The sequence below is a fragment of the Carcharhinus amblyrhynchos genome, chromosome 20, assembly GCF_965287045.1.
Source record: "Carcharhinus amblyrhynchos chromosome 20, sCarAmb.v2.hapA, whole genome shotgun sequence".
Classification (NCBI taxonomy): domain Eukaryota; kingdom Metazoa; phylum Chordata; class Chondrichthyes; order Carcharhiniformes; family Carcharhinidae; genus Carcharhinus; species Carcharhinus amblyrhynchos.
Window position 1 is genome coordinate 35,307,942 of NC_137343.1, and position 24,923 is coordinate 35,332,864.

At 40.7% G+C, this 24,923-nt stretch overlaps 1 protein-coding gene across 1 annotated transcript in view; it reads right to left on the minus strand.

The window, feature by feature from the left end:
- LOC145355917 (mediator of RNA polymerase II transcription subunit 13-like) overlaps window positions 1-24,923 on the minus strand; it is a 238,094-nt gene that overhangs the window by 7,859 nt on the left and 205,312 nt on the right. Inside the window, exons 18-28 of the mRNA XM_080208407.1 lie at window positions 17,954-18,130; window positions 12,615-12,838; window positions 10,951-11,143; window positions 10,207-10,663; window positions 9,267-9,486; window positions 8,813-9,001; window positions 7,919-8,142; window positions 6,786-6,928; window positions 5,586-5,744; window positions 5,297-5,464; window positions 2,281-2,453 (exon numbers count right to left, since the gene is read on the minus strand). Coding sequence (XP_080064533.1) covers window positions 2,281-2,453; window positions 5,297-5,464; window positions 5,586-5,744; window positions 6,786-6,928; window positions 7,919-8,142; window positions 8,813-9,001; window positions 9,267-9,486; window positions 10,207-10,663; window positions 10,951-11,143; window positions 12,615-12,838; window positions 17,954-18,130 — 2,327 coding nt within the window. The remainder of the gene's footprint in view (window positions 1-2,280; window positions 2,454-5,296; window positions 5,465-5,585; window positions 5,745-6,785; window positions 6,929-7,918; window positions 8,143-8,812; window positions 9,002-9,266; window positions 9,487-10,206; window positions 10,664-10,950; window positions 11,144-12,614; window positions 12,839-17,953; window positions 18,131-24,923) is intronic.

Genomic DNA, 24,923 nt, shown 5'->3' on the forward strand with positions numbered 1-24,923 from the left:
AGGGTCCACAAAGGTTCTCAAACTGCCAACACTGACTGTCAACACTCCGATCAGCAATTCTTTGGCAGTAAAACTTAGCTTGCAGCTCATTTTTGGGATATTAACAAGGGTCTGTGTCCCAAGGCCAAAAATAAATCAGCCATTGATACCACAGCCACCAAGTATATCCCAGGACACTTCACAAGAAATTATCTTCATCATTAATTCATGAAAATCATTCTACAGGAACATGTTCTATACTTTCAAAGACAGCTCCTTTTGTTGTTGGGAGCTAGGCTGACCTCAGCTGTAATCCTGCAAAATATTACACCTCCCCCCGCCCCCCAACCTATTCAACAACTACATATTAGCAAACACTGTACTGCGAACATGATTTTGCTTAATCGAAAACTATGCAGAACGGTACCATGCTCATTTATTATACAAAACCTACATGCCCTTCCAGAAAAGGTCCAGCTTCTTTTCTTTTTCAGCTGCATACTGGCCCATTGTGCATTTTCTGCCAATCCAATCTTACTGTTTTAGGCCTATGAGTTGTTTATGTATTAATAAAACCACTAGACTAGAATATAATTTGTTTCAATATAAGCATGCAAGCTGGTATTTCTTGAAACTGGCATGCCCGGGTTCCTCCACAAAAATGTAGTTTGGGCAGCAGCAGTGGAATTATTTCCAATCCATTGCGGTTTAAAAAAAACGAGATCTCCCTGTTACTTCATTTCATTTGTCGTTTTGAATAACTTTTGCAGTTACTTGATTATGCCACTTGGTGGAGCACCACATAATTGTTCCACTTCAGAGAACAAAATAAACAATACAAATCTTTCAAATCTCGTCAGAGGATTGAGGTGTGATGCTTTTGGGAATATGTTTGGGCTCTTGTGTGGACAGTAAGAATTTAAGTTGTCTTGAGGAGACGACCAGAAAAGTTGCGTTATGGACGTTATTTTATGCGCAGCACAGTGGTTAGCATTGCTGTCTCTCAGCACCAGAGATCCCGGTTTGATTCTAGCCTTGGGTGACTGTCTGTGTGGAGTTTGCACATTCTCCCCGTGTCTCCACAGGTTTACTCCATGTGTTCTGGTTTCCTCCCACAGTCCAAAGACGTGCAGGTTAGGTGGATTGGCAATGTTCAATGCGCAGGGTTACAGGGTTAGGGTGGGGGTGTTGACCTCGGTAGAGTGCTCTTTTGGAGGGTCGGTGCAGGCTCAATGAGCCAAATAGCCCCTTTCAGCATGTAGAGATTCTATTATTTAGAAACAAATGCCGTAAAATTAAAACAAATTTGGATATTTCAATTACAGCTGCTGCAGTTTTAATATCCTTTTATTTAAAGGAGGAAAACAGTATTTGGAATATTTTTTGATGGATCATGCTCTGCAAAATCCATAAAGTAATTCAACAAAACTTATTCTAAGGCTGATTTGGAGAGAGGTACCTCTTTTGCCGCTCCGGCTTTTCATCTGTCCCTAAGTTTATCTACATTTTGTTTAATCTGTTAAAATTTAAAATCATGTCACACTTCTTAATCTGAAACTTTAAAGCTAAGGATAAAAGGAATGAAAAATTAGGGGCCAAAACAGAAATAAAATCAGACTATGTGCGGTACTGTAGCATTTAAATGATGTGCAGCATTTCTTATTTGGGGTTCGTCCATTGCTTGAGGGGATAGTGTACTGTAATTCCAAGGCACGAGTGTCATTGGGTGGTACATGATTAGCAAGTCTGATTTGTCATTTGCACACTGAGGGGAGTTGGTATTTACTGTACTGAAATAGTTGATTTATGTCCTTAATTGACGTACGATCAACACACAATTGACAAAGTTAGTCTAAAACAAAATTCAAGCATTTCAGATGTATTCATCTGCCATCATTCAAACTCCTTTGGTCTAATCATTTTAAGATTGTAAGACAATATGATTCAGGACTGCCAAACAGTTTGGAAAGTACGACATAATTTGCTTCCAAAATCCAAACAGTTGAGTAGTTATGAAACCGTTCTTAAGAAATATGGCCCTTACATACAGTGGCATCTTGGATATACAGAACATTGACAATCTTGAGCGCCACAGACAGCATTTGAAATCTTTTAAGAACCCTGAAGTATGTATTCATTATTTATTACTATCCACATTTAATTACCAATATTCAAGAGCAGAAAGATTCCCAAATCTATCCATTAAGCTGATTTCAAAGGAAGGAGGGTGAATTTTGTACTTAAGAGCGACAAGAAACAACTTTTCCCCCTCAAATCTTACTTATAGTTTGATAACCTTACCCTGCCAGCTTCACTGCTGTGCTGAAAATGAGAGCCTGCACCAGTGCCAGGTGAACCAGGAGACAGTACAGGAGAAGAGGTGGGAGATGGGTGGAGATTACCAGTTATCAGAATCCGAATATCATTGTCAAAGTCTTCAGCAAAAATATCCTCTTCCAGAATTCCTATACCATCTGTTTGAGTAAAAATAAAACATTGAAGCAAAACTCAAATTCATAAGGTATGAGAGCACTATCTTTAAACAAAAAGATGGATTAATATCACGCCTTAACTTCTGTCAAGGCATTGTTTCAGATAATACCTTAAGCGATCCTTACACACTCTAACCATTTTACTCAACTTCCCAGGCCCACGTTAATGTGACATGGAAATAGTTCTCTCTCTACGTGCAGTCTCTGGACATCTTCTCATAGGGGTGCGTGTAAATTCAGGAAGTTGCTGCGCAGTAACAGGCATGAATTGACATCCTGCTGCATTAATCCCCAAATTTCATAACAATTACAGAGCTAAAAACTATTTGTGGCACTGAACAACCAGAGATTTAAGCACAGAAGGAGATTATGCTGACCATTGTGTCTTTTGTTGGCTATTTGAGACAGCAATCACAGGTAGCCCGAAAACCCCTGGTTTTTGGCCTCATTCTCAGTTCCCTGCAAGTGGAATCAGCTTCAGCCACATTTTCAGGTAGAACATTCCAGATTCTAACAACTGGCCAAGTTAAAAAGAAATGTTTCCTCATCTTCCCTTTGGACCTGTTGCCAATGATGTTAAATCAATGGCCTTTGGTTATTGGTACATTCACTAAATTGAATAGTTATTCCTCTATCTACACTATCAAAACCTCCCCATCACCTTGGAAACACCCATCAGGTCACCTTGTGTTCCAAGAACAGTCCTAAAGAGTCATTGTCATAAAGGTTTACAGCATGGAAACAGGCCCTTCGGCCCAACTTGTCCATGACACCTTTTTTTTAAACCACTAAGCTAGTCCCAGTTGCCCACGTTTGGCCCATATCCCTCTATATCCATCTTACTCATGTAACTGTCTAAATGCTTCTTAAAAGACAATATTGTAGCTTCCTCTCCGTGATCTGACGTATTTGTACCTGAAAAACTGAGTAAGCTGCCATGTCCTGATGGATTGGCAATATTATTTTCAGATGACTCTCTTTTTACAAATTCACAGTATCACAGAATACTCCAGTGCAGAAGAGGCCCTTTGAATCATAGAACCCTACAGTGCAGAAAGAGGCCCTTCGGCCCATTGAGTCTGCACCGAACACAATCCCACCCAGGCCCTACCCCCATATCCCTACATATTATACCCACTAATCCACTGAAACTGATCCACTTCAGATCAGCCATGATCTTATTGAATGGCGGGGCAGGCTCGAAGGGCTAGATGGCCTACTCCTGCTCCTATTTCTTATGTTCTTATAATCCCTCTAACCTACGCATCCCTGGACACTAAGGGGCAATTTCTTAGCACGGCCAATCAACCTAACCAGCACATCTTCGGACTGTGGGGAGGAAACCCACGCACACACAAAGAGAATGTGCAAACTCCACACAGACAGTGACCCGAGCCGAGAATCGAACCCCAGACCCTGGAGCTATGAAGCAGCAGTGCTAACCACTGTGCTACCATGCCGCCCTTTGGCCCATCAAGCCTGCACCGAAGCATGAAAGACCCCTGACCTGCCCACCTAATCCCCTTGCCAGCACTTGGCCCATGGCCTTGAATGTTATGGCGTGCCAAGTACTCATCCAGGCACTTTCTAAATTATGTGAGGTATCCCACTCCCACCAACTTCCCAAGCAGTGTGTTCCAGACTGTCACCACTCTCTTGAGTAAAAACATTTTTCCTCAAATCTCCCTAAACTTCCCAGCCCTCACTCTTAACTAATGTCCCCTCATGACTGGCCCTTTAACTAAGGAGAACAGCTGCTCCCTATCCACCCTGTCCATGCCCTTCAATCAGGTCGTCCCTCAGTCTTCTCTGCTCCAGCGAAAACAACCCAAACTTATCTAACCTCTCTTCGTAACTTAAATGTTCCACCCCACACAACATTCTGGAAAATCTCCTCTACACCCCTTCCGGTGCATTCGTGTCCTTCCTATAATGCAGCGCCCAGAACTGCACACACTACTCCAGCAAAGTTCAATACAACTCCATCATGACCTCTCTGCTTTTCTCATCTATACCCCTGTTGATAAACGCGAGTGTGCCATGTGCCGTTTTCACCATCCTATTAACCTGCCTTTCTACCTTCAGAGATCAATGGACAAACACGCCAATGTCCTTTTGTTCTTCGGAACTTTCCTGCGTCAGACCTTTCATAGTATACTTCCTTGTCAAATCACAACACACTTTTTAGGGTTAAATTCCATCTGCCACTCACCCGCCCATTTGACCATCTCGTCTGTATCTTCCTGTAACCCAAGACACTCAACATCACTGTTAACCACCTGGCCAATCTTTGTCATTGGCAAACTTACTTATCCTACCTCCACCCCAACATAATCATCTACGTCATTTATATAAATGATGAACAACAGCGGGCTCAGCACGGATCCCTGTGGTATCCAGTCTCTCCTCATAACTGAGGTTACTTTGTTCCTGGCAATATCCTGGTAAATCTTCCTGATCCCTATCTAAAGCCTTTGCATCTTCCCTGAGGTGTGATGCCCTGAGTTGTTCACAGTCCTCCAGCTATGATCTAACCAAAGATTTATAAAATTCTAGTAGGACCTCTTTTCTTTCATGTCCTACGCCTATTTATGAATGCTGAAATGAAAGCGCTGGACATTGTTGCGATCTCTGAGGGAAGTGACTCTACTGACAATAGGCAGAAAAGTCAATTCCCACCAACCGACAGAAGTGTTTTTGTGCAACATCAGTTTTCTTCAGCTTTCACAATAATCAAATATTTTTCTTCTACCCAGTTTCTGTACCAAAACGCATGTTCCTTAGCTTTAAAAACTTCAATTGCAGTCATTAAATATTGTACTCACCTTGGTTACCAAGAGCTTCCAGAGCTTCTGTATTGGCAACAACTGTAGCAGCAGATGTTGGAAAAACCAGAATGTGTGTACAGGATGCATCTTGTGGGGTGTTCAGCTGCGATGTTTGCAAGTTGAGAGCTGTGCCACGTCCAAACACAGAACCCATTGTGACAGCATCTTGAAGAACCACAGTACAAATAATCGTCAGTTGGAGTTTAACTCAATGAGATTCCAATTGTGCAATTACTTTGAAACTACCATGCAGTACACATTCCTGTAAAAATTCAAATTATCTTACCAGGCATGACAACAAATGAACCTTGTGGTTCCAGGGCAACCAAGCAGGCACTGAGAATAGTGGGAGAGTCTGCTGCAGATATACCACACATCGTGCAAGTCTCCTTCAATTGTTTACTGGTAGATTGTAGCGAGCGTCGCCCAATAAGGATACTCCAATCTGTGGAAAGATTAATTACGTTTATGTATAAAAAGATCATTTATTTGCCAAAATGGCCTACATACCAGTCAACCATTTCTGTACTCCACAATAATACATAAGTATGCTGCTGCCTTTAGGATACATACATTGGCAAAGGGCACATTCCTCAACGTTGCACTAAAATGAATGGTTGATAAATGTAACACATTATCCCTAATTTCCCAATATGTACTTATGGACAGTGGTAATGTTTGTACCAGAAACTCCGATTTGAAAAAAATCAGCACCAATGTGCACACTTTTACTAAAGCCACCTTCTGTTTTACAAGTCATGCTGCTTTTGGGCAACATGGTGGCACAGTGGTTAGCACTGTTCCTCACAGTACTAGAGACTCAGTCCAATTCTGGCTTTGGGTGATTGTCTGTGTGGAGTTTGCACGCTTTGTGTGTCTGTGTAAGTTTCCTCCAAGCGCTCCAGTTTCCTCCCACAGTCCAAATTTGTGGGTGTTAGGTGGATTGGCCCTGTTAAACGCACAGGGTTATGGGGATAGGTGGAGGGAAGGGTTTGCGAGGGATGCTCGTTCTGAGAATCTATGCAGACTCAATAGTTCGGGTGGCCTCTTTCTGCACTGTAGGGATTCTGTGGATTTTTGGTATACTTAAAATTCAATGAAACACCTACTAACATCAGAGATACTTCATGGCTATTCCAACCAACAAACACAGCTTTTTCAAAATGTTACACAACCAAGTTGATATTTAAAAAAAGCTTGCTTTAAAGAAAATTACTGTTCGCAGAATGTTGCTGTAATTGTGAACTATAAGAATATATTACTTTCCCATGTATTGTGTTAAACTGCATAAAGAAAACAAATATACATGCTTTAAAAAAAACTCAATGGATTAATTCAAAATAAACAAATTGTCCACTGTTGCCCTTCATTCAAGTTTGTCACAGAATTGCACTTCAAGAAATAAGTAAGGACTACAATTCTGAAATTCTTCTCTGAAATTTTATAGTTTGAGTATTCATGCCAGTATAAATTCAGAGGTGCCAACCTTTGAGTTCTCCATGACCTACTCTTCCAAGTCTCCCCATTACAATTCTCCAGGGCAGTGACGTCATCTGCATAATTCCAACACACCATTCCCATAGTTTCTGCAAGCCGATTTTACGAGCAGGCACTTTACTTCTCCTTGATCTGAAAAACATCATGTTGTAATAGTTCAATACTTCAAATTAACAGCTTGTAATTCCTGGCTAAGCAAAGCTGTGCCCTGCATCCTGAGGCAAGCACAAACTAACAGGACATTACAACATGTCATTGCACAGACTTGTTCCAAATTCCAAACAATTAAAATTCGGAGTGAATGCATTACAGTTGCTTCTATAAAGACAAATTCACTCCATTCAGTCTTTGCATAAATGGAACCAAGCATACAATTGTATTTGCAGAGACCACAAATCCCTAGTCTTTGTCATTTTCACACTAACTGCCAATAACCGAAATATGGGTTAAAAAATAACTCCACACAATACATAACCTTCAATTTTCACTTGTCAAGAGCAACATTTAAGTGGATTCTCTAACTTGTGAACAGGCCTATAATTTTCAGACTGTATGTGATCTACTAACTGAGTAACTAAGCCATTTATTTTCATGCTGGATCATACAATGGTAAATATATAGGATTTTTCAAGGTTAGTACATTGACTGGTTTCTTCAGACATCAGCACATCTGAAGATGGCAGAATGCTCATCACAGTCATTTGGAGGAAAGAAATTGTTGCACAATCTCCAGCTGTAGCAGCACTGCATTTAGACATGTAAGCAGAACATTCGATGCACCATGATTTTTGAGTCGTATTCAGTTAACATTAGGTTTAAGTTTCTCTTTCAGTCTTAAAAGAAATATTCGAATAGGTTCTTTTAAAAATAAAAATCCAGAGGAATAACTCACTAGTAAAGTGATTAAATTGGAATTTTATCTTCTACCCAAAACCACCAAAACATTATGCTGCGGACATTTTGGATTTAATTTTTGACGTTAATTTGAAGTGATCACTTGTTATTTTAGGAAAGCATCTTAAAGAAAAAATTAACGGACATGTTAATGTCAAGGTTACTTTTCATCTACATAAAGTAAATTGAAATACCTAATACAAAGTCAATTTGAACTAAAATTGTTACCTGTTTGGGACATCAATATTTAGAATGCATGTCTCCAGTAACTCCCCATGAAGGTCCGTACAGGATGCCAGTAGCCATCTCTGATCATGCGATAAACAGTAACCAACAAAGAGCACATTGTACTTCTGGCTTGCCTCTCCAAATGTTTCACCTAGCTCTGTTTGTTTGTCCTTAATTGGTGCCAAGATATAGGGAGGTGAATACACTTGGATAGGATGGGGACGCTGGAATTGAAAAAAAGACTTTCAATTTGACAGTGCATACCAAGAAAAGAATGTCTTCCCATATTTTTCTTAAAGAATAACTTTAGGCAGGAGATTTGAAGACGGCTGGATTCTTCACTTTAAGGGAGGAATGAGGACAGATCAGCTTCTCATGGTCAGTTTAAGCAAAACAGAAGAGAACATGAAGTGGGCTGGTTAACCATTCTGTCAGTACAGATTAAGCTACATGGAGCAGAAATCAAATCATTGATCACAGAATTGTCACAGGCTAAACAAGGTTCCACAGCACCGTAACATAAGAAAATCTTTCAGGAGAGGGTGGCAACGAGAATTAAAAAGCATTACATATCAGCTTACATTGTTAAGTATGAAGCTGAAGCGAACAGAACACTTAAGAACTTGAGATTAAAGCGTAAACAAATTATTTATCTTCTGGCTCAGGGTGTCCAAACACAAACAGGCTATAAGATATGGCATGTAAAAGGAAAGTGCAATTCCATAGCAAGTTGTCAGAAGGTTATGATAATTGATATCTTTAAGACCAGTATTACGCCAGACTTTTCACAAAGAATTTTACTTAAAACGCATATAATGGACAGCGAAACTACTTATGCGCAATAATTAGTGCAAGAATGGTAAATATTGATAGAAGTTACAAACTAATACGCACCTCTGAATGCTTAAGGGTCATATCTATTGTGGAAGCGGGACCAAAGCCAGTTAGTGATTTAATGTGGATCTGTGTGGGAAGCGGCCGTCTGCATTGAGTGTAAACTGAGAATGCCAGTGATTTTAAGTGCTGGATATAGAAAGTGTGATCATCTTTCACTGGTTGTAGTAGATACTGGCAAGGCACAATCTGAAACAAAACAAAAGTTTCACACGTCTATGCATCACATTGGAAGGCAACAGCTTTAATGCAACACCTTAAATGTAGGTCGATGTCAAATTTCTGGAAGCATGCTCATTTACAATGCAAATAAATCTTCTGTTGATAGCTAGCCATTTCAATGTTTTGCATTAGTGCAAAATGGTTTTAGAATAAAATAAATATTTAAGTGCTATGGAACACTTAAGAGAATTTTAAGAATTAATTGTAAAAAGAAAAACTAATTTCAAATCACCTGGACAGTGAATGCATTCCTCATATGCTCTGGTAGATTATCCAGCATCTCCATGTAGCACCGTAACAGGCCCAGCAGCCATCCACTAGTAAAAGATGACTCTTCTTCAGAGGAATATGTAAAAGGATCGACAAGATAGATGACGACAGCTGGTGGATATGCATTGCTGTCAGCTGACTCAGCTTCAGTTGGAATTCCAATCCGTTCCCTTTCTGTAGTACTGTAACAAAATAAATGGATGTGAAATAACAATCAAACATTCGCCAATTAATTTACGACCACACATATTCCAACGTTTTGTTCAATCTTACGTGTAAAAGCACAGTTAAGAAGTCAAGCTTCTGCTATTAGCACTTCCTAACCTGTTCTCCCCATGTGCAGTCTGCAGCCATCGCCTCGTACCCCCTCCCCCGACACACAGTGGGGGAAAAGCAGATACAGCTTTACAACTTTCTCTTTGATTGATTGCTCCTGCCTATTCTTGTCCCATCCTCATCCTTCTCCATTTCCCCAGGTGCCAAAGTCTCAGTCATGTTCCACTGGATTTCAGGATGTGGGAGTTGACACAATTCTCAACTGAAGGATTAACAGAGGCTCTCAAGGGCCAATTATGCACTTTACAATCAATTTGCTACATTACAGTTTTATTTAAAAATGTATCTGATGGATTAATAATCAACCCCTGCCAGTTTTTTGGTGGCCTACAATTTCTATGTGCAGTACATTTAAATTTTACATTTATCTCTACACCAAGAGCTGTATCAGCTATGGTAGTTCAAATGCTTCATACTTCAGCAGCCACACAAGTCCTGAGGCTGCTTGTTAACAAATCCCATAATGTAAACATAATTCTGCAAGGTCTTAACTGGAATATTATGTACATTAAAAAATCTCTAAACAAATGCAATAATTATCAAAGTCTTCCTCATATCACACTTACCTCTCTTGTACTTCTTGCTGTTGTACAGAACTCTGGGTATCTGTATCTCCACTTCCACTAGCTGTATTCCCTGGAGGCCTCTCTATACTGGCGCCTGAGCCACCACTCTGAGCAGCTCCAACTGTCCCACCAAATCCTGAAGAGGATGAGGTTGTCCCTGTCTGATGCAGAACTGGGGTAGTGGTTGTGGTGGTAGTGGAGGTAGTCGAAGTGGAGCAGGTACCTGTTGACCCACTTCCTACACCAGAGCTGCCAGTTGTTGCAGTGCTACTGCCAGTGCTGGTGGTGGAAGTAGCTGTAGTGCCAGTTGTCACTGGCGCAGAAGTAACCCCAGTTCCCAATGGTGGCCCACTGCTTCCAGTTGCTGCCTGCCCCTGGGTAACAGAAGATGAAATTGGCTGGTGCTTGGGTGGAATCAGCAGGCTGTTGTCCAGCTGAAGTGTAGCCAGGTATGGTGCTAAATTTTATGGAATAGAAGATTTACAGAATTAGTGAATTTGATGAACTGTTTTTCAGCAATGAATTCCGCTTGTACAATCAAACAAATGCACATAAACTGTGCTGCTTAACATAAGTGATTTCAAAAAAAATTTAAAAATCAATCTCAACCTCACAATTTAAACTCCTACAGCTAAGGTGCAAATTAAACTAATGCATTACTAGACTGCTGAAGTTGGCATTCTTTAACGAGAGCCGGTTGCTCATTCTTTTTAGAAAGTATTAACATTAATTATTTTTACTTACCCAAGTGATGGCGACAGACTTGAGCATAGAGTTTTAACTTGGCAAGATTGTCATTCTCATCACTAACCCAGGCTTGAGAGAACCATTCATCCACAGATTCGTCTGCCAGTTTTTTTGCCGAACTCTTCCCAACCCGCATAATTCCATCTCTCAATACTTTGCAGATAGGTCGATGCTCACCAAGTCTGCATGTCTGTTAAAACAAAAAAAATGTACCAGTCAATTTGCAAATGCTGAGAATACTGTTGATTAAATGGGAAAGAAGGTAATTATAAATAATCTGCCGGGCATCCCCATTTTTAGGGAATTCCAAGTTTACTTAAAATCCTTCAAATGCTAACCACATGTTCAAACTAATGTTAACAAGCTCATAAAAGATGAACAGTCAAATGACTTTCAGTGCTGCATTTTACACACACCAGCTGGCATGGTGGTGGAGGCAGGGGTGGAAGCACACACAAAACCCACCACCTTCCCACCCACCTGAGCTCTCATAATACAGGTGATGGTGGGCGGTGAAATGGGCAGCTGGCCCTGGCATAACTGAATAAATCATCCAGGGTCAACTAGACTTGTTACTAAGTCAACCAACTCTGATATGCTGCCCACGTCATAAAACAGTTGGTGTGGGCAGGGCCATTTTAAAGGCAAATTCTTCAGAAGGTAGAGAGCAGAGTTCTAGCTTTGGGGCCTGCTGTTTACATATTAGGGGCTGTTCCCTCCCCATTGAAATAGAATCCTAATTTTCTTCCTGTCAGCTGTACTGATCCCTCCCATCTCATTCCACTCCCTTCCCCAATCTATTTATACCCTCCCTGCCCAGGGTCCCAGACATTCCCTTTCCAGGAATCCATTGGGTTGCCTTCTGCTTTCTTGTTACAGTTGCAGCAATGCCTACTAATGTGCTCTTGGCTCTGCCAAGACTGAAGAAGCTGCTGGTCAGTTAGATTGGCCAGCATCTCGTGAGGGTGAGAATTCCTTCCCAGTGAAAGTTCCACGCTATCCTTGTTCAGTCCACCTGTAGTGCAAACTCCACACAATCACCTATGGCTAGAATCAAACCTGAGTGTCTGGCGCTGAGAGACAGCAGTGCTAACCAACGTGCAGCCATTCCTGTGATACCTGGCACAGGAAATGGGTCAACAGGTACCTGCTCCACTTCGACTACCTCTACTTCCAGCACAACGACTGCAGGCGTTCTGGCTGGCGTGGAGGGGGCCCACACTGCAACCACCACTCACCAGCCCAATATTCTGCCCATTATCTATTCGCATTGACTCACATTGGTTTTTCATATTTGAAAAGTTATCCAACTTACCCGTGTAAACAAAACTTTGAAGTTACAGTCTGGACACCCCCATTCCAACATAGTTAAAGTTTCAGACCAGAGGTTTCCAGTTACTCAGTTTTATTTCCAAAACACATTAGACTATTTCCAATGAAGTGCACCAGATAAAAGTTCCTGAAATTCTACAATAACTAATTGTCCCTACGTATTGCCAGTAACTTTAATATTTTTGTAGCAATGATGTGAAGTATCTACATTTAAGAATAACTGACTTGTAGGAATTACATTTTTTCCATTTTTCTTGGAACTTGGTTGCAGCAACATTAATATTATAGTCATAAACATTTCCTTTGTGTTGTTAAGCATTTATTCTGACCTCATATACAGCACTAAGATCCCTGAAGAAATTTTTGGCTCCAGTGAGCAAGGCCTCATTTTCTGGACAGACCACAATGTAGGCTACGTCACGCTGAGAACCATATGGTTCAAGAAGCAGCTTCTCCCAAAAGGGCAGTGCAAAAGGGGAGATCATCAGGAAGTCTTTATCGTAGCCCAGAAGCAGTGTGGGAATAGGAAGTGGCTCTGGTGATTCTTCCGAACCTAAATAAAGAGAGAAAATGGAACATTAAGCTTTGAGATAATACCCATGACTGTGCAAACAACATTTTCATACTACCAGACATCACTCATGTATAACAGTATCATTTCGTGCATCAAGTCCAATGTTACACTGAATAACAGAACATATTATTTAGAAACAGGCCATTTGGTTCAACTAGCTTGTGCTTGTATGCTCCATGAGCCGCCTCACATTTTTTCTACCTCATTTCAGCCTTTCACATATCTTTTTATTTCCTTTCTTCATGTATGTGTTGTGATGACTTTGAAAGCCTCCAAGCTATTTGGCTCAACAACTTCCTCAGAACCACAGAGTCCAAAAACAGTATAGAAAGAGGCCATTTGGCCTATCGCGTCTGCATGACTCTCAGAAAGAGCATCTCACCCAAGCCCTCTCTTCCGACCCATCCCCGTAACCCTACACATTTAGCATGGCCAATCTTCGTGTCTTTGGACTGTGGGGAAGAAACCATAGCACCCATGCAAACTCCACAGAGTCACCCATGGCTAGAATTAAACCTGAGTGTCTGGCACTGTGAGGCAACAGTGCTAATCACTGTGAAGCCCTTCCTGTGGTAGCAAGTTCTATATTCCAACCACTGAGTAGTGAAATTTCTGTCATTCATTTTGATCATGGCTGATCACCAAATTCAATGTCCATATATGTATAGCATCCAGATCTGGGATTTTGAAATTTTTCATATTTGACAAATATTTTCTCCCTTTGATATTCTTTTTAAGTTTATCCTCCAATGTATTATTTATTTTGTTATCCATGAGGTGGAGATGCCGACTTTGGACTGGGGTGAGCACAGTAGGAAGTCTCACAACACCAGCTTAAAGTCCAACAGGCTTATCTGGAATCACGAGCTTTCAGAGCACTGCTCCTCACCTGATGAAGGAGCAGCACTCGTGATTCCAAATAAATCTGTTGGACTTTAACCTGGTGTTGAGAGACTTCTTAGTTTGTTAAAAACAGAAGCACTTTTGCTATTGTTCAGTAATTATCTTTAAACGTATTATGCTCATCCCATCTTACGATTCTATCCTTAATTTTACTTTTCCTTTTATTGTGTCAATAGAATATTATTTCACTTTATTTTCTTTGATAATCTGATATCAATTTTTTTGCTGCCCTGATTTAACCTCTCTTGAATTCATTTCATTTTGTCCTCCTCTCCATTAAAATCTAATACTTCTTGTATACTTTGTTCTTTAGGTTCAATTTGTCCTTTAGTTGTTTTCATTCAAGGAAGTTTTAATAGAATTCAATGCTCTTGAATTCTATTGATCACACTTTTAAAGATTTCCCACAATTCTTCTGTCTCTGATTTCCACAATTTTTTCATTTTATCTTCTGTTTCATTCATTGCTTCAAATTTCTCTTTTTGAATCTCGAACCTCAGGCTTTCTCCCACTTGTATCACTCAATTCTGATCTTCAACTTACTGTCTTATTGCTACCACTATATGGGCACCTCTTAATTTTTTTTTATCTGTTCTAGTCCATTGTCTACTACAATATAAAACAGTGATTTTTTTTCCCCCCCATCAGGCTTATGTACTGAGTGAGAGAGAAGTCCTGTATGGCCTCCAAATGTGAGTTCTTGCTCATTTGTAATGTTGGGGACCTCAGTAGGAGACTATGATCACAAACACTTCAAATCCTGTCTTTTGATGTTTTGGGTTCCCTTGTTATGGGTGGGGCTATTGGCAGAGCCATCTCATCCAGTTAGTTGTTTAATTGTCCATCACCATTCATGACTGGATGTGGCACGATGTAGATCTTTGATCTGATAGATGTGGGATTACTTACTTTCTTAATTCATTTGTGGGACATGGACATCGCTGGCTGGACAGCATTTATTGCCCATTCCAAGTTGCCATTGAATCGACTGGCTAGCTATGCCATTTCAGAGGCCAACTGAGTGTCAACCACACTGTTGTGGATCTGGAGTCACATGTAGGCCAGACAAGGCAAGGACAGCAGATTTCCTTCCCTAAAAGGTCATTAGTGAACCGGATGGGGTTTTCGACAATGGTTTCATGGCCAATGATTCTTAATTTCAGATTTTTTTCTGGAATTCAAATTCCGCTATCTGTCATGGCGGGATTTGAGCCCTTGTTCCCCAGAACATTAACTGAGTTCCTGGATAAATAGTGTAGCGATAATACCACCGAGCCATTGCTTCCCGCTTAGCTCTATTGCATGCTATTTCTGCTGTTTGGTTTGCCAAAGTCCTGTGATATAGCTTCAACCGAATGTGACTTCAGTTTAAGTATGTCTGATGCTGCTCTTGGCGTTTCCTCCTGTACTCTTCACTGAACTGAGTTGACCCCTTGATAGTAATGGTAAAGTGGGAGATGTACAGCAGGTCACGAAGTTACCATTAGATCATAAGATATAGCAGTAGAATTAGGTCATTTGGTCTGTTGAGTCTGCTCTGCCATTCAATCATGGCTAATAAGTTCCCGTTCTCCTGCTTTTTTCCCCATAACCTCTGATCCCTTTACCAATCATGAAACTATATACCTACCTCTGTCTCAAATGCACTCAATGACCTGGCTCCGCAGCCTTCTGTGGCAATGAATTCTATAGATATACCACCCTCTTCAGGATTTTGAGGCGGCTGTGCTGGTGTTATCAGATTATCAAGGCATTGTCTGAATAGGGCACCTTTATCACAGTCACTGAGCATTGTTTATATTGCCATCGCTGCTTTGGGGTTACGTTGCTGTTGATGACAGAGCGGATTAGACAGTTGTCCATCCAGCAGTCGGTTGTTGTCATGGCGTGGATGTTACCCACATCTTTGTGGACCCTCGCTTGAACAATGACGCAGTCAAGCAGGTATTGCTGCATGGAGGTCACCATGAGGTTTTGTACTTAGCGCACTGATGGAACTGGATGTCAGTTATGACAAGGCCATGACTGAGGCATTTTGTAAGGAGCAGGCTACCATTGGTATTGGATTTCCCTACCCCATATGGCCAATTACACTTCCCCAGAGGCCTGTGCCCTTTCCAACTCTGGTACTTATTTCGCCAAACAGGATCCGCACGTTGCCTGTTGGGACTCAAGCCAAAGATTGTTGGAGGTTGGAGTAGAATTCCTCTTTCAACTCCCCATACCTTCCCGTGTTGAGGGGTACACACTAAGAACTATAGAGTACTGGCAAAGAGTTATGAGGTGAGACTCTGAGGCAGCCAACTTGTTTGTTTCTAAAGGCAAAAAACAATCCATAGAGGCTGCAATCTTTTTGTTTACCTTTTCAGAATAAAATGTAATCACTTTATTTCCTCTAGCTGGCTTTGCTCTACCCACTGGGTCTCGCTTAGGGCGGCAATGTCAATGGCAAAATGCCTGAGCTCCCAGCAACGATAGCAACACACGGGTCTAGTCTGTCACTGTTGGGGTAGTCCATGAGGCTCCTGACTATCCCGCTCACAAACTTCATTTTAAGATTTAGAAGAACTCTTTGAACATGGGAAATCATTGCACACCAGCTACCATACGGACTTGATGGAGCAAGATGGTCCAAAATGACTGGAGACCAGTTTCTGCTGTATGGGTACTACATGTTCTGAATCCATCTCATTCAGCACAGTGGCGGCACCACAAAACATGATGGAAGGCATGCTCAGTGTGAAGAATGAACTTTGTAACAATAACAGTGGTCACTCCTACTTTTACAATTTTAGACAGATACTTCTGCAACAGGTATATTAGTGAGGATCAGGTCTAGTCAGCATTAACCATGGTGGTTCTCTCACCACCTGTCATTGGTCCAATCTGACAACTTTATCCTTCAGGGCTCCATCAGCTCAGTCACTAATGGTGCTACCGAGCACTGTCTGTAATGGACATTGAAAACCTCCACCCAAAGTGCATGCTGTGCCCCTGCAATCTTCTTCCAAATGGCATTCAAATTAACTGAGGGAGGGTGGTAGGTGGTAATCAGTGGGAGGTTTCTTTGCCCATGTTTGACCTGATGAAGTTTCATGGGGTTTGGAGTCAATGTTGAGGACTCACGTGGCAACTCTGTCCCAACTGTAAACCGCCATGCTCCCGTGTCGGCAAGGTCTGCGCTGGGACACGACCTAGTCGGGCATGGTGGTATCTGGGACATGTGCTGGTAGGTACTACAGCATGCACGGCAATGCCAATGGCTTAATAATTTTAATTTATTTAAATTTATTTGTTTTACTTGCTACTTTAACCATTTTGCTCCTTGAGTTTAGCTAATCTCTTTCCAATCATATTAACCTCATTTTGCTTTATTTTGTCCTTTCCTGAACCTTTTGTTAGGTCTCTATTGGAGTTGGCATGGTGGCAAAGTGTTTAGTACTACTGCATCTCAGCATCAGGAACCCAGGTTCAACTCTGGACATGGGTGGCTGTCTGTGTGGAGTTTGCATATTCTCCTCATATCTGCATGGGTTTCCTCCCACAGTTTTAAAGATGCGCAGGTTAGGTGGATTGGCCATGCCAAAATGCCCCTTAGTGTTCAAAGATGAGTTAGTTAGTTGGCTTAGCCATGGTAAATGCACAGTGTTATGCGGCTATGACCAAGGGGAGGGTCTGGGTGGGATGTTCTTTCAGAGGGTCGATGCAGACCCAATGGGATAAATGGCCTCTTTCTGCACTTTAGAAATTCCATGGTTTCTGGCAGTATCCTTCCCATATTTTAATACTCTGAAACCTTATTCAAATAACTTTCACTCCTTGGCCCTAGTCTGGTTTCAGTGCACCCAATCTAATGGTACAACTCCTAATCTTAGCCCCAATGAAATGGAACTCCTATTTTCTGCACAACTTCTTTTAGCAGATATTCAATTTTCAAATATGCCTGCCTCATTTAATGTAAATGCCAATGTAATTCCATCAATACACACATTAAGCATTATGAAAGTGTGGGAATAGAATTTGCACAGTAGCCCATCTAGTACCATGAGAAAGCAGAGAAAATAAGTGAAATGCTTGGGTAATAAATTCCATATTATGTTTATCAAGGTAACTTAATTAGGAAAATAAATAACCCAAACACAGGAAAACAAAATTTTGGGTAATGTATAAAAATGGAAAAGGGGACTTTACCATAGGATCCTCTGCCTATCTTGTGGAACTGTTGCCAGGTGAGAGGTCCTTGCACGTGCTGGATATTCTCCCATGTCCTTCCTGTCCGTTTTTTCTGAATGGCATCTTGTAGAAAAGGCTGCAGTGATAGCAGCATACGGACCACATCCTGGGATGATAGGATGCTTACATCCAGAACTGTAGATAAGAAAATTAAGTTATTGCAATATATTAAAGGCCCCCTCTGAACACACATTTACCACGACCTATATTTAAAAATAATGTATACACACAATATTTGGCCACAAAGGAGAATCTCCTGAACCCTATGAAATTGATCATAATCTAATCTTTGGAAAAAAACCTTAATTCTTCTGCCCTTGTAACGAGCACTCAATCCCCAATCTCTTTCCTCTCCAATGTTTTTCATCAGGTTATCAGATCTCACATAGATGCTCACCTTTCCAGCAACTCCATGTTAGAACCTCCTCAATTAGATTTTGCACCTGCCTCAGCTATGAAATCACCCTGATCAAAGTCAAAATTAAATCAAATCCAATATGGATGTTATTATGGCACACGCTCTGTATTATTCCTTCTGGACTTGCTTTCATCAAGATAGAACAAAGAAAAGTAAAGCACAGGAACAAGCACCTACAGTCCACCAAGCCTGTGCCAATCACGTTGTCCTACGTAGACCAACTACCTGTATCCCTCTACACCCCGCCTCTTCATGATAAGTCTTAAATGTCACTAACGTATCTGCCTCAACCACGTTACTTGGCAGTGCATTCCAGACCTCCACCAGCTTCTGTATAAAAACTTCACCCGCACATCTCTACTTCCCCCCTTACCTTGAACTTGTGCCCCCTTGTAATTGTCCAACTGTTCACCTAATCTATGCCCCTCAATTTTATAAACAACACGTCAGTTATTTGTTTGGCTTGCTATCAGTTTTTCACTGATACTTAATCATAGAAAGAATCATAGAGACCCTACTGTGCAGGAGGCCATTCAGCCCATCGAGTCTGCACCAAACACAATCTCACCTAGGCCTTATTCCCGTGGCCACAGATATTTACCCTGCTAATCCCTTTTAATGGTGAAACACTAACATTTCACTATGTTAAAGGCACTGCATTAATACAAGTTGTTACTAAAGTTCAATAATGATATGAACCTAAGAATTTATTTTTGTAGAGGTTGAAGATATATTTAGTTTTAACGAATACTGTGTTTTGATGAAATTTCACTTTCAATTAGAGATACATCCTTGCTGGAGAATTCAAAAACTTGAATAAGTAGTGGTGGTGGTGGCTGGAGTCAGTGGTAAGGAGGTGGGTCTGCTGGCTAAAAATAATGGGCTTTAGTATTCGTAGTGCTCAAGTGGAGGAAACAATAGTTTATCAACAGCAATATCAAACAAGAAATCCATGTGGCTTTGAAGTGATTGGTGGAAATGAAGAGCTCATTGTGGTAAACAAAGAGACCCTGTGCAAACAGATCATGAAGATCCAGGGGGCATGCAACATCAGGGTTTTTGAATAATGAGGATGGTTTCATTCCATTCACAACTTCATGACTATGACTTTTCATTTTGGATTACATCAACATTTGCATGCTGGTTTTTTACAAACAACTGCCTTGAAATGATTTATTTTCGCAGATGGCACAATTTTCATATTCAAATACAATATCTATTCATCCTGTCCTAACTTTTAACACATTTACTAATGCAAAGTGGCATATATATGGAAAATAGATGTTAGTAAACTGGCATCAGTTGATGATGCAAAGAGGGAACCAATACACACAAATATCAGAAGTGATGAATGAACTCTAAAAGCATGCTGTTGATACGCTGATAAACTATCAGAAAACAAATCACTTGCTTCTTGGTTTATCTTGGTGGGAAAATCAATGCTCATTTTGAATTGCTTATTTGCATTAATAAACTCTGAAACTTTTTACAGTTTAAATGGCACCTAATACTATAACGCGGATCATTAAAATTTCCTCAGAATTCATTAACTGACATACAGATTTTTAAAAGTTTCATCAGCTGATGGCCTTTCATTTGAAAAATATATTTATACTGGAGATCAACAGGGAAATTCTTACTCTTCCTGTCTGACAGACAACAGGAAAGCAGTTAATTTGGAATAGATGCACTGACTGCTTCATTCCTGACTCTCTGAAATTTAAAAGCCATTGGATTTGTTATACAAGTTTCCCAGCAGACGACAACTGAAATTGCCGTGAAGACAATGAGGTGAAGGAATACACAAACTGGTAGGGTATCTGATATCCAAAACTCTAAAACCAAACACATTCAAAAACTACACTTCTCTTGAATCTCAACGACCTTCAGCGTGGGTTCCCGTGACCCCGAGCAGAACAATCCTTGTCAACACAAACCTTGCCAATCGCACCCAACCTTTAGCACAAGAATCGCTAGCAAATACAAAAGTGATTTCTCTAAAACAATTCTGACTTTGTAATATATGAACTTTCAGACAGACCTCCACCAGTTACAATGCAAGTACCTGGAATGCTTGAACTAGGTGCTGCCATCTTCTCTTCATTTTTTTTATTTTCTGTATGCTGCTATCTGCTGCTCTTTATTTTAAACTGCATCTATTAGGGGGTATCTGAAAACTGAAATTATTCAAAATCCGAAAGATGATCTGCCCAAGGATTTCAGATAATGGATATTAAGAAACTTCCCTTGGTATTCATTCATACTCCTGAATATTTTACTCATTGCCATCTTTTGAAATTAGCTGCATTTCAGTTATCACTACAACACAGTAGTTCTGCATTGCCACAATACCCTCCAGTTCTAGTATCTTTCTAATGCATCAGAAACAATGCAATCCATCTTGCTTTGAAATCTAAATTATTTTCCTTTAGAAAATAACCATAAGCCACAGTATTCTTATTCACTCAGTGCAAACAGAAAGAAGCATGCACACGCACATACAAAATTGAAACTTATAAATAGGATATCAGTTATCAGTTAGTGCTAAATGATCTACGTAGTGATGGTTTGATTCAGATCAGCATTGTCAATTCATTAAAGGTGACAACAAGGTTAACTTGACAATGCTAAACTTAAATGTCAAGAACTTATTTGTAAAGATTAACGGAATCAGTTCCAGTTGTTTGAACAGAACGTGGGGTGGCACGGTAGTACAGTGGTTAGCACTGCTGCTTCACAGCACCAGGTTCAATTTCCAGCTTGGGTCACTGCCTGTGTGGAGTCTGCACCTCCCCCTGTCTGCATGGGTTTCCTCTGGGTGCTCCGGTTTCCTCCCACAGTTTTAAAGATGCGCTGGTTAGGTACATTGACCCGAACTGGTGCCAGAGCGTGGTGACTAGAGGAATTTCATGTAACTGCATTGCAACATTAACGTAAACTTACTTGTGACTAATAAATAAACGTTCCTTAACTAGGAACATTCAATAATATTCTTATAGCTGCTCAGTAATAACTGATTTCTTTAGTTCTTTTACCATCTACGAATTTTCAGATGCATTGGCTTCCATTTCATCTTTTAGAAACAGAAATATCTTTCTGGTCACAGTGTAACATTTTGACTCATCGGAGCAGTAACTTGGGATCTGTGCAAGTGAGCTGCCAGTGTGTTGGGAATAGGGTAATTTATTGCAGTTCAAACTTGGTTTTCCCCACAGTGCAGAAATCCAGAGAAACTACTGTTCCTGTATTCAACACAAGTTTCAGTTCTCATGGAGGAAGAAAAGGACACAGCAAAGAAAACCCAAGATTATGCAAAGTGACAAATCTACATTTTGGCAGAAATCACATTCGACCAAAAAAAAACATGACAGCAAAGGCTTTTGTTAGAGGTTGCCTCTGGTGAATTGTTAGTCAAACACATCAAATAAGCACAGGGGATAGGATCAACAGAAATACATCAATAGATTCTCGTTTACAGATTCCCCCAAGTCTCCAAACATCACTCAAACTCTAAGTACATACAAAAGGCTCCAATTCAAACCACAATCCCACTCTTTATTAAGATTTTAACTCCACAAAAGAGCCATGGAAGCCTACAGTGGTTGGCATTTCTCCCTCATGGCGTCAGTTCGATTCCCGGGTTGGATCACAATCTGCATGGAATCTGCACATTCTCCCTATATCTGCACGGGTTTCCTCCGGATGCTCTGGTTTCCTCCCACAGTCTGAAAGACGTGCTGGTTAGGTGCATTGGCCTTGTAGTGTATTTGGACAGGTGCCAGAGTGTGGCAACTAGGGGATTTTCACAGTAACTTCACTGCAGTGTTAATGTAAGCCTGCTTGTGACACTAATAAGTAAGCTTTAAATTTTAGTCTTCTCTCAACCTCTGGTGCAAGGTAACGTTACCCGCTCTCATACCTTTGAAGGTAAAAAAACTAATACAGCAAGTCAGGGAAATAAAAGAGAATGCACTAGGTAAGAAAGAAATCAGAAATAAAAACAGAAAAATAAATTTTCTTCAGCATTCACTGACAAATAATTTGTGCTCAAGATATATCTCATCAGCATTATTGTTAAGAACTGGGCTTGGAAATTTGTAGACATTTTTGAATCAACTTTCTTGATCAATGAAGCAGAGCCAAATGGAAAGTGCAACTTTTGCCACTTTGCAACATTAAGAGTAGGACCTATCCCCTTGTGGGCAACAACCACTGTGATGCTCCCTGGGGTGGCTAATTAATAACTAGACGGAGGCTCCCTGGCCAGTCACAGGCCTTCCAGCTTGAAAAGGAGCAGCACGCTGTGATGGCAGGTAAGCATGCGAGAGGATGCTTCAAAATGGCGGTGCTCCCGATTCTTTAAAATAAAAATTGGATTTAGTAGCTAGATCACCACTGAGTCCCTCTACAGGGCAACCCACAGCTGCTGCAACACCTAAAAGGACAGGGAGTCAGGTCTACCTGGAGTGCAGGCTCTGGTTTGCCACTGGAAAGTCAGCTAGGTCTTTGTGCTCAACTCCTGCAATGGAACTTGAACCCACAATCTTCAAACTTAAGAGGTGTACAATCTTAGTGGAAGCATGGTACTCTAGAAGAGCAGAGGAATTTGGAGATACAGATTCACAGGACATTAAATGCAGCACCTAAAGTTGACAAAGGTGATGATTTACTAGATTTTTCCACAAAAGGTATTAAATATAAAAACCCAGTAGTAATGATAAACCCACGTAAAATCAAGGAACAATCTGGAGTACAAGCACTCAATTGGAGAATGGCCAATTTCTGTAGGCTGAGAACAGATCACCATTAAACATTCACTCCATTCATCACCAGTGCTCTATGGCAGCTGTGTGCACTGCATACAAGATGCACTGCAGCAACTCACCAAGGCTCTTTCGATATCACTTCCAAATCTTCTGCATTTAAATCTAAAGTCAAAGGCAGGTGCATAGGAACACCACTATCTGCCAGTTTCTCTCCAATAACATTTAGTCCAAAATAATGTTTGGTTAACATTGCATTTAGTTTATTACAGTACAAGTTTTAAAACTTGAAATCCAAGCACATGATTCTTTGAAAATTCAGACTTGTGATCCTTTCAGTAGGTCACTGGGATTCAAACATCTTTTTAAAAGTTAGCGATCTCAACGGAGATCGCAATAAAATAGAGTACAGTATAAAAAAAGTGATAATAAACTTTTAAAAACATTGTCTCAGGGTCAACTAGAATACCATGTCCAATTCTGGGCACTACACCTCAGGAAGGACATGAAGACTTTAAAGTAGGTGCAGAAAAAAATTGAAAATGGTTCCAAAAATGAGGGACTTCAGTTCTAAGGATAAACTAGAAAATCTGGGGCTGCTCTCTTTAGAGAAGCATGAGAGGGAATTTGACATCATGTTTAAAATCATTGAGGGGTCTAAACAGAGTGCATAGAAACACACTCTCTCAAACTTTCTGCCAATGAAAACAGGACGCTGGCTTAAGTGAATTAAAAATTATTTGCAGGGCTAAGGAGCGCTGCTTGAAGTGCTCTTAGACAGCAGGCAAGGGCATGAAGGGTCAAATTACCACCTCCTCTCCTGACAACATCAAAATGCAGCGAGAAGATTTAAATTCAATAGATTTGTTAGGATACTGCCAGGTTATGTCAAATATGCAGATCAATTTAAAAAACTGAAGCCTTTTATTAATATATTATAGGTTGATATAACAAGTGCTGAAAATAATGCAATGCTAGCAGAGGATACAAAGAAGCAAACTGTTTCCAATAGTTGTAGGTTCTGGAACAAAAGGCCAGAACTTGAGATTAAATACAATAGTTTCAGAAATGACGAGAGAAGCAGCTTGACTTAGTTATCACAGAATCCCTACAGTGCAGGAGGCAGCCACTTGGCCCATCAAGTCTGCACTGATTCTCCAACAGAGCATCTTTACCCAGACACACCCCATTCCCAGTAATCCGAGTATTTATCTCACTAATCTGCTAACCTTGGCATTTTGGGGTAGCACAGCTCAAGTTAATATGGCCAATCCACCTAACCTGCACATCTTTGCAGTGTGGGAGGAAACTGGAACACCCAGAAGAAACCCACACAGAGAATGTGCAAAGTTTGTACAGTCACCCAAGGCTGGAATCAAACCCAGGTCCCTGGTGCTGAGAGGCAGCAGGGCTAAACACTGCCACCACGTTGCCCAATTTCTGTGGGCCGAGAGCCTTATGAAGATGCAGAATTATTTTCCAAGGTTAGCAGTTGAATCATTCAAGATTAAATTCAACAGATGGGTGAAGCTGAATAGGATGGGACATGGGACAGGATCTGAATGTGACTAGGTCTAAATGCTTACAATTCCCTGCTGGATCGGTTGGACTGAATTTCTTCACTCGGGATGATGGATCTTTGGAATTCTCTGCCCCAGAGGGCTGTGAAGGCTTAAATCATTTGACTATCTTCAAGAACAATCAACAAATTTTTATGCATTAAAAACATCAAGGGATACAGAGATAG